Source organism: Ciconia boyciana, chromosome 1 (assembly GCF_034638445.1).
Source record: "Ciconia boyciana chromosome 1, ASM3463844v1, whole genome shotgun sequence".
NCBI lineage: Eukaryota > Metazoa > Chordata > Aves > Ciconiiformes > Ciconiidae > Ciconia > Ciconia boyciana.
This window is the reverse complement of record NC_132934.1, coordinates 54,455,525-54,468,781: the sequence shown is the minus strand read 5'-3', so window position 1 is coordinate 54,468,781 and position 13,257 is coordinate 54,455,525. Positions and strand designations below refer to the sequence as shown.

General features: G+C 36.4%; 1 protein-coding gene across 9 annotated transcripts in view; it reads right to left on the bottom strand.

Annotated features, from left to right (window-relative positions):
* CNOT4 (CCR4-NOT transcription complex subunit 4) overlaps positions 1-13,257 on the bottom strand; it is a 90,025-nt gene that overhangs the window by 23,736 nt on the left and 53,032 nt on the right. For 4 of the 9 annotated variants that reach the window (XM_072866592.1, XM_072866528.1, XM_072866518.1 and 1 more), the window contains 5 exons: positions 10,593-10,679; positions 9,962-10,063; positions 8,993-9,118; positions 4,010-4,143; positions 162-317 (listed from right to left, as the gene is read on the bottom strand). In XM_072866592.1, coding sequence (XP_072722693.1) covers positions 162-317; positions 4,010-4,143; positions 8,993-9,118; positions 9,962-10,063; positions 10,593-10,679 — 605 coding nt within the window. The remainder of the gene's footprint in view (positions 1-161; positions 318-4,009; positions 4,144-8,992; positions 9,119-9,961; positions 10,064-10,592; positions 10,680-13,257) is intronic. The other 5 variants (XM_072866547.1, XM_072866573.1, XM_072866555.1 and 2 more) reach the window with 3 other exon arrangements.

Here is a 13,257-nt window from a genome sequence, read left to right as displayed (position 1 = left end):
CTTTTTGACATGGGCTAGGCTAAGCCCAGCTTTTTGTGACCTGATCAGGATTTGAATCCAGCTCTCCAACCAGAGAGAGAGAGACTGGAGAATCATTCCCTCCACACCAATCAGTGAGAGAGAAAGCAAGCTATCTGAAGTATAAAAGGCAGCACAATTACCCGAAATCTGAGTCTGCACCATCTGGAGTCATGTGTTCTGGGTCTGTGCCATTTTCTAATATAGGAGGCGTTTTCCTGTGTTCCATTGTTAAACCGTTGGCTGATTTACTTGAACTCTGTAATGATGGCCAGGCATCTTTGTTATTACTGTTGGGTCTGGAAAAAGGCAAGAGTAAAAAAAAAAAAAAAAAAAAAGAAGAAGAGTTCAAGTTATGAAGAAAGTGTTTTTAAAAATTGTAAGCACGGGGGAAATGAATCCTTGTGCCAGACAATCCATAAGAATAGATTTATCTGGATATTATTTCTCAGATTTTAAATGGTGATGACTTAAAAAAAAATTAATGGGGTAGGGAGGGGAGAGAGAAAACGGGGGAATTCTGTTTTCTTCACTGAATAGATAGCTGCTCTGCCAACGCTGAAGTCCAAACTTGCCCATTTGGGGGAGAGAAAAAAAATAAAAAAACCAAAAATCCATCAACAGCTTCAAGTATTCAGACCGACACACAACTCATTTAGAATTATTTGTTTTATCCCATAAGTATTTATAAGTTCTGTAAATCATTAAATTTTTTTTAATAAATGTTTTATATTCCAGGCCCTATCAAGCCTGGCCCCAACAAATGAAGTTTGTTTTTACACCTACACAAGAGTCCACAGCTTTACTAACATACCATGAGACCAGTCAGACCAACACACTGTTCATTCAAGTTACTGCTCCCTTCATTTCTCGTTTAAAGTCATAATTACTTCCCTTTTATAAAGCAGCATTAAATTTCATTTCAGACTGCACATTAGATCTGAAAGAAGTTCAAGAGAGGACTCAAAGCCCAAGTTTTTGCTGAAAATAGTTACATTTTACACAAACTGAAGCGAGCTGGCATATCATCTATAACTGAATGCATTCAAATACAATGTCACCCACTAACCCTACAATCTTACTACAAAAAAATTTGCCTTTGTGTTCTCCAGTTCTTTTATATTAACTTTAGTTTTTCATTTGCTTCAATTAGGATGCTGTTTTTAGCATCCAAGTGCTGTCTGCATAAGGAACAAGCTTTCAAAAAAATTTTTTAAATACGTATGTTCTTCCTGATGCCCCCCCTTCATTAATATGTTCTTATTACATGGTCCAACATTTACTCTACATCTCTAGGTCAATTTAGTAAGTTCACAGTTGGAATCTGGAAATTCCTATAGCTCCTTATAGCAACACAAGTGTTTCCTACTCCTATTCAGATAAAATTGGTATTACTAGCTAGCCTCAAATCTCAGTCAATATTGTAAGATTTGCTATTCTACCTCCATCTTTTCTCATATACCTATATAATAGGTACACAGATGAGAGCCTTGACCTGATTTACAGATCTCATCTTCGCTTTGTACACATTTGAAATAAGTTAGAGATAGCACGTTGATCAGATATTGAACATCAAGGAATGAAGACACATCATCATCAGTGCATTGTCAGTCATTTAATATTCTCACCCCTACAAAAATGAGCTGTAATCTAGGTATAACAAGACTTTCAATCCATTAAGAGATTTATTTTAAATATCAAAATTTATATCCGCTGCAGTGCAAAGGCATCTCTATACTACAAATAACTTTAAATGTCATAGTTAAAAGTCAGTTTTGCATCCAAGGAGAAAGGTAAAGAGAAAGAAACTGCTTTATGTTTTGGGGTGGGTTTTTGTGCATGTGAGTTTTTTTGTTTTGGTTAGGTTCACAGCTGCAGGCTTCTAAAGGACTGTTCTCTAAAAGACCAGCAAGTGCTTAACAAGTGTTTCCACTTGTAGCATAAGAAAGCATTCATTTCAGTTCTTTAGGAAAAGGTCAGCAGGGAGAAAAAAAAAGAAAGAAGATCTTAATCTGTTTTAAATGTGGAATATACCTCTAATTGCAAGAGAATGCAGTCACCATGACTATCAAGTGACATACCAAGAGTTGAGTACCCACATACATAAAGTGGCACTGGGGGATTTCAACATTCACCTTCAGCAGCAAGAAAAAAAGGTCTGAGAGTAGGACCTTTCAAATTAGAACAGAATTGTGAAAAAGCATCTATGCACAGTTTAAGAAACTGTTTTCTACTAGTGGATATTTATAATTAAACATCTACTATTTAGAACTCAAATTCTGTTCAATTCTAGAGTGAAACAGAAATCCTGCATCCCAAAAACGCAAGAACAACCACAAAATTGTCAGAAGCTCTGACAAACTGCCAGAAATATTAGTATCGTATCAATGAATCAGACAGAAACAAGAACCCGATTGGGTAGAAAGCTGTGAAGGAGAACAACACGCATTCACCAGCTCACAAGCTACATTCTGTACTGATGAGATGGGACTTGAAGAAACATCTCAAAATCCCAGCTGCAAGAAGAAATTCACTTTGCAACTCAAAAGGTGGTGCCTAGCCATTAGCAAAGAACAGAGTCTGTGTTGTGATGATGCTGTCCAGCTGACAAGAGAAATTAACTCCAGACCACTTGTTGCCTTTAGAGTAACATGCCATTTTTTCCACAAGTGCCAAAATGTTAGCACCACAGACTGGCCAAGCTCCAATTCATAATTGCTTTCTGAAGGCTTGAAAGTTTGCTGCAGTTTCAGATAGAGCATTCTTTCCTGACTAGTATCGTTTGTTTTCCTGGGATCTAGTTAGGTTTCAAATTAAGATTAGTTCAGACTTTGAACATAAAATAATCAATACCCAAATGCAGGAAGTGGTCTATTCGCTTTACTCGCTGCACTCTACCTTGCAAGTCAATATTGAACCAGTGCCCAACAAATAAGAAGCGGCACAGTCCTTAAGAAAAGATCCAACTGGAGGTCCTGACCACTTGCAGTCAAAGAACATATGAGAATTCCTCCAGAAGTTAAAGAAAATAATCCCAGTACATCAGCTGGGATACCAGTTCTCAGAATTATATTCTACTTATTCAAGCTCCATGGGCAATATTTTATATACAGTGCCCACTTTCTTCATTAAACTGTTGTGCAGTGATGCTGCCAGTGGCAAATTATTGTCTGAAAAATTTAGTGGATAAACTGGCACACAACACAAACCCTGATTACAAGGCCAAGGTCCGTACAACATGCAATCTAACTCTTGTTAACAGTTTTTATTTCTTTATCTTAAATATGACATTTGAGTGGATAATTCACATAAGGACTGATGACCTTCGGCTTTCATTTATCTTTGTATGACTATGTACTCATATCGACAGAAATATTTCGTAACTTACTGAACAAACTACTTCAACAATATTATTTTAACAAGCAGTAATAAGTCATATCTGCAATTACAGCATCATGAAAAATATATCATTTAAGTTTACTAGGTGAAAGCAAGAAGTCTTTCATTCACATCTTGTGAATTCTTACTCACACAAAAGAAAAACTGATTTTACTTTCAATTTCCAAGGTCCTTACACCTAATGTAAAGACTGCACTATAATTCATGATGTAAAACACACAATAAAAAACACATATCAAGACTACAAGGTGTCTTAGTTGTGAGTACAGACTGCATTCATCATGATACCATACCAAGAAAGCTGACATCTGGTCTTTAATAAATACTTTGTGTTTATGCAAATATAAAATACAAGGTCTTCTTTCAGAATAAGAATACCTCGTTCTGAACTAGCGATCCAAAGACTCACACTCACTTTGTATTAGAACAAAGTGGTGCATATGTCTGCACAGAGAAAACCGTTATCAGAGTTTACCATACAATAGCCACTAAAAAGAGCAGGCAACTTAGGGGATGCAATAGGAATAAGAAAGTTATATTTGGGAATAATCTGAAAGAAATCATAGCCAGGCAGTCCAGTATCAGTACTTACGTATCATACCTCTGCAGTGCTGTCACTTTGTTCTTGTTCTTGTCAACTGTACCCGTAGATAATTGGAGAAAGTTGGGGTTTAGTTTGTATAATTCTTGCAGTAGTTTCTGTTCATATTCCTGGTGTTTACCCGCCTAAGGAAAGAAAAACTCACAATGAATGAATACTGGTTTAATATATATTTTTATAGATATAAAAAAATATTTTTTATATATAAATGTACATATGTACTAAGGCTTAGTAACTGAGCTTTAACAACTTAGCAGGTCACTCCTGACACAGTCAAAACATTGCTTCTCAATCTCAGCACAGACATGATTTCAACGAATCTAAAGCTTGCCTAGAAATCACTTGGATGTATTTACCAATTTAGAATTTTTCTGGAGACTTCTAAGCAGAAAAATAGTTACAACCTTATTAGAACTTGCTCTTCAGTTCTAATCAAGAGCTTCACAATATACCTTCTAAATCACAAACAGCTAGATCTCCAAGGCAGTCTGCATTTGATATATCAACCATACTGAGCTTTTCAGAGGATAGGAAGGAGCAAAGAGTCTCTCTTTTAAACCAAAAGTTCCAAAATGGAAGTAATTTTATACTGGCTTAATAAAAACAGGTGAGGTGGTCTGAGTGTTAACTATCATGTGACAAGGAGTATATTCTGAGCAATAACTGATAAATTATTATTTTTAATAAATGAAAAATTGAAATATTCTTTTAACTAATTGAATTAATTAATTGAGAACAATTTCTTGCTTTCAGAAATTGAAGAGGCCCAATCACACTCCAGAATATTGAATCTGGTGAGTGAAGAAAGAGTATTTTTCAGTCTAGCTTATTTATAACATTCTGTGGCTAAATATTTAAAACAAAACCAGCAAGATCCACCCCCCCTAACATTTAAAGTGACATCTGAAAAATTCAAAATGAGCATTCACATTTTTTGTAGGTTGTTTTACCAATCTAAGAATTACTATTTGCAAGCTAAGTATTGTAATGAGTTGAATCAAGATGCAAAATAGAACAGTGAATTTGAAGTTGTCAGTAGCTTTTATCTAGAGTTTCCAGGTACTAAGAGATGTCCTTTAGCAAAGGAAACAAGTGCTAAGATTTACGGTCAGGCCTTCTGAATCTTAAGTCTGGAACACATATGTTATAATCTATCACACCTTCAGTATTGATTTAAAAGCTCTCACACTACTTGCACACCTGAAAATTAACATTTGTACATTCCTTAATTAATTCCCTTTATAAATGTTTTGTTGGAACCGGAATGGAATTGATGCACAGGCAATGTGGACATCCTTCTAGAAAAATATTACAATCTAAAACAAAACAATTACTTAGGTTTTGTTTTTTTTTTTTTAAACTAAGCAGGAATATTTGACAAAAGTCAAAACACAGTACTGCTGAGAAACTAAATTCCCTTATGAGCTCCTTTAGAAAGGCAACTGCATATCCAATTTGAATACTCCAATTCAGTCAAACACTATAAATATCTCCATTTTTTTGCTACTTAATTCTCCAGTTCTCCATTACTGGTTGATTCCAAACATGTCTTCCTCTATGTAGTCAACCTATGCAACCCTCAAAAAAGGACACAAACATCTGGTGTATGCATCATCTTACCCAACTTTGTCAGTGTCTACACCCAAGCTACTACCTACAGTAGAAAAAAGTGTGTTTCTAGAGCGTGGTTCACCTAAATGCAAACTTTGAGATATACTGCACCCTGGAAATGCTTCTTTCGCCATCTACTATGAATAGAATATAAGCAACTAGCTCAGATGCACATATCTGCACTGCAAACATTAAGCAACTGAGAAAGAAGAAACCTCCCTGGATATCTCATCTTGCTTAAGACTTCAGTGGCAAAAGACTGAACATCATGGCCAGGAACATCAGGCCAGTCCTAAGCTCACTTACCTGTCACATAAATGTAAGAAAGAAACAAGAACTATATCCTGTATCTTATATAGGAGCTTGCAGTAATCGTGCTTTAAAATTTATAACAAGAAATCCAGAGGCCAAACTTAGAATCTCCAACCTTACCTAAATTCCCAGCTTCACTTGCAGAGACTCCCTGGAGTTCTACCAGTTCTTTTCAGTTTGTCACAATGTTTAGCTCTATTAACAATTATTGAACCTAGAATATAAGTTCATCCATTGACAGTTTTATTTTTTTTTAAATAGAGAATCAAAGTCTGTGACAATGAACATTCAATCTCATTAAATGGACCTGTAAATTCATTGACACTAACCCAAACTCCAGAAAGCTGGTGCACTGAAAGCACAATGCGCTTTTCAGTAGTTGTGTAATTTCCAATGACTTCCAAGAAAGTAATACGAAATCAAGAAGAAAGTTTAAGGAATGTAACAAGGAACAGGAAATGAAGATTCATTTAAGTCACCGAGATCAAGTATAATCCACTCAAGACTTCTGAAGGAACTCATATGTGAAATTGAATTCCTGGCCAAGGTATGTAGCCTATCAATTTTAACTGGCAGTTAGGCCAGAGGACTGACAGATTGCCATTGACTCCTACAAAAAGGGCTGTAGAAAAGATCCTGTAACTACAGACTGAGTTCAACCTCCATCCCTCCTAAGATTATAAAGTCTATCTTAAAAAATATCTTTTAAAAAAAAAGGGGAAAAAGATAGAAGTTAATGGATAAACACAATCTGCTAGGAATGAATCTGAGCATCTTCTGTAAAGAGGAATCCTACTTCACTAACATAATGGCATTTTATAATAGAGTCAATGAGCATAAATAAAGAGGAATCCACAAAATTTTGAAAAAAGCCTTTGATAAGGTTTCACACCAGAAGTTATTTATGAAGCTGCCCTGAGATAGAGGAAAGGTTCTTGTATTCTTGAAGCTGGTTCAAAGATAGAAAGGCAAAGGTAAGACTTACTGGTCACTTTTTTAGGGTGCAGAAGCAAGTGATGAGGACTGATGACTGGCATCAATTTTACACAACACCATCGGCATGCATGAGAAAGGAGTGAAGAGCAAGTTCTTTGCTGACAATACCAAGCTCTTTGGGTAGTAAACTGCCATGTTGATAACGAGGAACTCCAAAAGAACCCCAGAGAACTCACAAACAGGCAAAAAGGTGGCAAATAAGCTTCACCAGAGACACGTCAGGTAACATACCAAGGGAAAAGTAGCCTAAACCATACTACCACTCTTATCGATCTGTAAGCTGGCTGTTACAGCTCAGAGAACAGATACTGAGGTTACTGCCAACAGATCTCTGAAAGTGATTATGCACTGGCAACCAAACACAAAAAAAATATCTGCTGGGCATCATTAGGAAGGGCACTTAATAAAAACCAAAAACAAAAAAACAAAACACAAACAAAAAACTCCAAAACAAAAACACACACAAAAAAACACCAAAAAACCCACACACACAAAACATTGAGGACTGCTATATTAAACTTGCTTCCACCACATCATGAGTATGATGCATCTGACCTCTGCATCTCAAGGAGGACACAGTTAGAAGGTACAGAGAAGGGTAACAGAAATTATCACAGAAAGGGAGGAACTGCTTTACAAAGAAGTTTAAAAGCCCAGAAACTGTGTGATTTGGAGAGAAGGCTGATAGAGACAAGATCAAGTTTTACAACATCACAAAGGCAATGGATAAGGTGAATAAGGCTTTTGCTTTCAGCAAGTACTACAATGCTAAGATTAGGGGACACTTGACAAAACTAACTGGAGATCAGTTTAACACAGGCAAAAGAAAGCACTTTACAAAACAGCTGGTGAACTTCTGGGGCTTGCTGCCACAAAAGACTACAGGGTTGACAGCATCAGCAGGTTCACAATGGATTAAATAAATTCATGGCCGACAGCTCTATAAAAAACTAAAAAGCCTAGAGAGGAACATACCCTCAAACGTGTATAACAACAGATCTAGGTAGTGGGAGAAATACAGGGAAACGAACAGGGAAGGTGGCCTGGTTTGCAAGTTTTCCTTGAATTTTACCTCCTATTGTCATTACCTGTGACAAAATATATACTACAGGGACTATTCATCTGAACCAGCAGGGTATTTTTTTTTAATTTATGAAAATGTAGCTGAAATCCTCAGAAATAACTGCTGATTTGTGGAAAAGATGTCTAACAGATATGGACATTCTTCCTTATTCTCTGGCTTACATCACCCTAACACATGAAATAAAATCTACTTGTACAACATTTGTGCTAGCACTAAAGGTGGAGACCACCTCCTTCATGGACAGACCACATGCAAAAATTACAGCACGGATGAAAGGCTGGCATACTTGAGATTAAGCTTAAAAGCTTTACCATATGCTCATGTAGAGGGACAGACCCAGACCCAAAAGACCTCAGAATGCATCACCTTTGAGAAAGTAAAACTATCCATTTGCTTGCTTCTCTACCCTAGATAATAAGCATTTTTATGTTGAGGCAAGTCAAAAAATCCCCACATCAGTATTTATGCTCTATTACAGTTACGCTCAATGTTTTATTTCTATACCCTACACAGACTAAAAGGGATATCAGAATTCAGATAGCATGGTCAAATCACAGTACAATAGTTAAGCTATGATAACTGGTCACACATAGAAAACCTACAGGAAAACCCAGATCTGCACTAGCTTCTTTCACAGAGATTTAAAATAACCTATGTTACCTTGCATTGGTATGAACAATGGGCAAGTAGCTAACTCAAGGTTATCTGGAGATAAACTCTTAGCCAAGAACTCATCTTTTTGTCTCATGAACACTCAGTGGACTTTTCAGCCTTTAAAAGCAGCATGCAATGAAAAAAATTAAGTAACTGTTCACTTCAATATCCAACCGGTTAATCACCTTTTGGATTTCAAAATTCATCTCTGCCATAACATTCAGCAAAAGGCTACATTATACACATATTAGACTAAATTATATACAATAAAATATATACATGCCACATTTCACATGTTTCCCATTCATTTTACTTACCTGCATTTCCTCTTTTGTGAAACTGGCTGCTTCATCTCCCAGCTCATGTAGATACATGCAGTCTGGTTTTGGACACTGCATATTTTTTAGAAAATAACTGCAATATTTTGTTGTACCTAATGATGCCTGAAGAAAAAAAAAATCATTACTTAAGTACTGGACGTTAAGAATGCCTTTTACAGTATACGAAAAAAAAGCTATATTTGAAAAAAACAACAAAACAAACCCTAAACCACACAAAAAGTCCTTCCCAAGATTTGGAGTTCCATCATAATGCATTTTTTGATGCAGATGGACTAGGATGTCCATTTGTAAGAAATATATGTACTTGAGGATTAGATAATTAGGGTTTATTTCTATTTTCATCCAACCTAAATAAACACCAAAATAAGAGCCTCAGTAAATATATGCATTCATAGTCATAAGAAGCCAAGTAAGTAGTTATGAGTTTGTATTACATGAAACTGGTTAATGTTTTGTAGCAGGATCAGGAAATTAATATTAACTAGATGATTTTCTGTAGCCACCAATTTGGCCAAGTCAGCCTGAATACCTGTTTACACAGATACCAAAAGGAAAAAACTTGTATTTCCCAAGGAGCTTTTGAGAGGTGTGGTGTTTGGACTACAGAAATGCTCTGTAAAAGCAAATAATCAGGTTTTCACACTATGCTATTAAGCTATACAGCAAAAAAGCCACTGTGGGAAGGGGGAGGTGGTGCATCTCTTTCTTTGTCTCAAACTTTTGTTTTAAGAAGTTGCCTGCTAACCCCCTAAAACATTGCCTGCTGGAAGCTCACTAACCTTCCATGTTGTGATTAATGCTAGGAAAATAGGTCAAAACCCAATACCCAATAAACTGGACATTTTTGTCCATCAACACATGCATATCCATACACATAAAGTTTCATGCTATGCACTGATATTAGTGTCCTAGCACATATACATAAGAATGTAAAAATATTACCACCTTAAGTGTTCTGCCGTCTACCACCACATTATTGACACACTGTATGGCTCTGAGAGCATCTTCTGACCGGATGTAGGTTACATATGCACTGGCACTTGGACCCTAGAAAGAAAACATACCTTTTTTTTTTTTCCCCTCAGACAGATCTGAATATTAAGTTGCTTTTTTAGTAGCTCACTTCATAAACTGGTATATTCATGGCTAGATGTTTTTAACAGGAAAACTGACAAAAACGGTAGAATTCATAAAAATTTAGATGTGATGCATAAAGAATGGGGAAAAGAAGAAATGCATCAAAATATTGCTTGAAAGTTCTAAAAATACTTAAAGGTATTTTATACCTGAAATGCAGATTAGTGAATAAATGCCACATTGCTGCCACTTTGAAGGTTCTCATCCTGTCTCCCACTTTTTAATCTTTCTACATTTCATCATTGCATCTTGCAACTTTGAGAGTCTAGATGGACAATGCTTCAGTAAGAGTAATTTGATTTTTGCAATGCTGTATTTTTTTTTTCTTTTTAATTCTTTAACCTATTGCTTAATTAGAAATAGGGAGCCCCCAGATTCACTGTGCACACATGTATTTTCTCTAAAGGAATAAAAAAAATCACAAGGGCCTCTGACTTACCTGTGAGCCTGCATATGATGTGCTGTTATTAATGACAACTTTATGTATTTTACCGAACTTCCCAAAATATTCTGGTCGTTTCAAAACCTACAAGAAAAGAAAGTTAAAGTGGTATACTGGAAAGTGAATTCATACAGGGCTGTACTTATTATTCTGAGTAACTATGCAACTACAGCCTTTAATAAAAAACAGGTCTCTTCTACGAAGAGGACAGCATGTAGATGTAGATTTGTTTTCCAAGTAAAACATGGTTACTTGCAATACAGAGTACGTTGCCACTGCAGTAAACAACTTAAGTGAGGGATATTCCACATTTTATGTTGTATTTTCTAAATTTCTTTCGGTACTCAGATTACCCAAACCCTACCCTGGCAAGATACATCCCATTCAGCATGAAATACTCCTGTACGTATGTATTTTATAATTTGAGGAAAAAAAAATCAGATTCATTCAAATTTTAAAATAAATAACCACCTTAAACTTGCATTCTGATATATTAACTGCTACAAACAAAACACTGAATCCTGACTCACTTGCCCCACTCCAAAGAAGAAGAGAGTAAACCAATTAGCTCAAGATAGCCTCAAGTTTTCAGAAGACCAGACTAAGTACAGGAAGACAATACATGACACTTCCCAGAGGCAAGGAAAAAAGCTTCAGAATCAACATCATGCTGAAATGAATGAATATCACATTCCTGAAGGAAAAAAAAACAAAACCAAAACACCCCGTCTTGTCCTTCCCTGTATCAGTTAGTAGTAACACACCATTTAGCTATCCTGTGCAAAGCAAGAACATGTCTAGCATATTAAGCAACTCTGTTGAATAACAGTTACCTGTGTGCCAATGGAACTGGCAATATATCTGACACATTCAGTACCAAAAGACTTTCTTTTTCTATTCCTGTGATGAAAGGGGGTGCAGACATACTGACTACTCAGATTGAAGCTAGATAAGCTAAGGGTATTTCTAGTTCTGGACAACAGCCTGAGAGGTTAAAGAAGATTTGTTTCCCCAGCTCCGTCTTCATATTCACACTGGATAGTACAGTTAAACTGTACTGATCCAAGAACTTCTTTACCTAACCACCTCCTCTCCCTTCTCAAGGGAGCATCAATGTCCTCAAGATCTAACAGCATTAATCACATTTGGAACATCCTGTAGAACTACAGGGCATGTTGTACAGACCACCAGTCACTCATCACTGGTCTCTTCTGACTACTCTTCACTCGATCTACACCCTCTTGAAAGATCCTACACCCATTCTCAGGCATCATTCCAGAGCAGACTGAAAATCCTGAGTAAAGTGGAAGAGTTTTCCTCAAGTATCTTGCAGATTATACTCCTGATAATATATGGCAGCATGGCCTTCACAGTTTTCACAGAAGCATGTCAACAGAAGTGGATCCACCTGTACTCCATTATGACCACAGATCTATTTCCAGAAACAGCAAATAGCAGCCAATCTCCCCTTCCAAATCATCTTTATTCGTGCAGGAGTTTCTTGCCTGCTTAAGTGTAAAACATACTGAATACTTTTTTTTTTTAGCCCATCTCTCTCTTTCAGGCTAGGTTTCTTGGAAATCAAGTCATCTTGGTGCTACATGCAACATTCCGTAAGTACACATTATCTTCTGGTATGTCAGTGTGAATACTGCTACCACCAAACCTAGTACAACCCCAGAATAAACCCAATTCTAATTACTTCAAGTATTCAGTGTATATTAAAAAATTAACTGTATATACTATTCTCTTACTCACAGATCCTCTAGCTGGTCAAAGTAATGGAATACATTTTTCGGTAATAAATAGCACCAAGCCAGTGTTGACAGTTGCTTGCAAATACTTGTTGCTATATTCTTCTAGAAACTGTGTTATATGCCAGATCAGTTTACCTTTGATTTTTCTCTTCCCTTCATATTCTCCCTTTTTTTCCTTCCACTAAAAGCAGCTTTTTACATTTATTCTTTCCCAGTCTACCAAAATGCAGCCCATACTCTGCGAGTCCTCAGAAACAGCAGTTTCTATTTTAGATTTCTCCAGACAATTTAGTCCGATCAGGTGAATTTAACTTGGCATAGTAGCTTTGAAGACATCTATCTTATCCTGTAGTACATTCCCTCCATATTCTAATTCAAGGTACTTTTACTAATTCGCACTAATTCCATTAGCCACCTGCAGCTGACTGATGATGGAATTACATAAAACATTTTAAACACAATCAGTTTTCTCAAATGAAATGCTTCTTTTTGATGATGCAGAGTAGCAAGCCAACTCTTCCTTTGGTCTTCCTCTTGCTAATTTTTTTCCCCCTCAACTGACATCACCCTTATGCTCCTTTCTAGTTACACTTCAAGTGTTGACTTTTTTCTTCTGTTCCTACAGGTTTGTGCTACACTTTATATTTGTTCCTTATAATCCAACGAAGCTCCCATTTTAGAATTGGTGGTGCATGACACAGCTGTCTAGTGCCAGCAGATCCAGCCTAGGAAAATGAGTACCTAAAAAAATCCTTAAACTTATTTTTAGCTTAATAACAACCCATTTTTAAACAAATACAAAGAACAATTTCCTTAACAAAAAAAATAGAGCATCCGTACTCCCAAAAGCAAAGACATAAACACTTATTGAGGTTATTTTGGAGGAGGAAGCCGAGTAGGTTCCC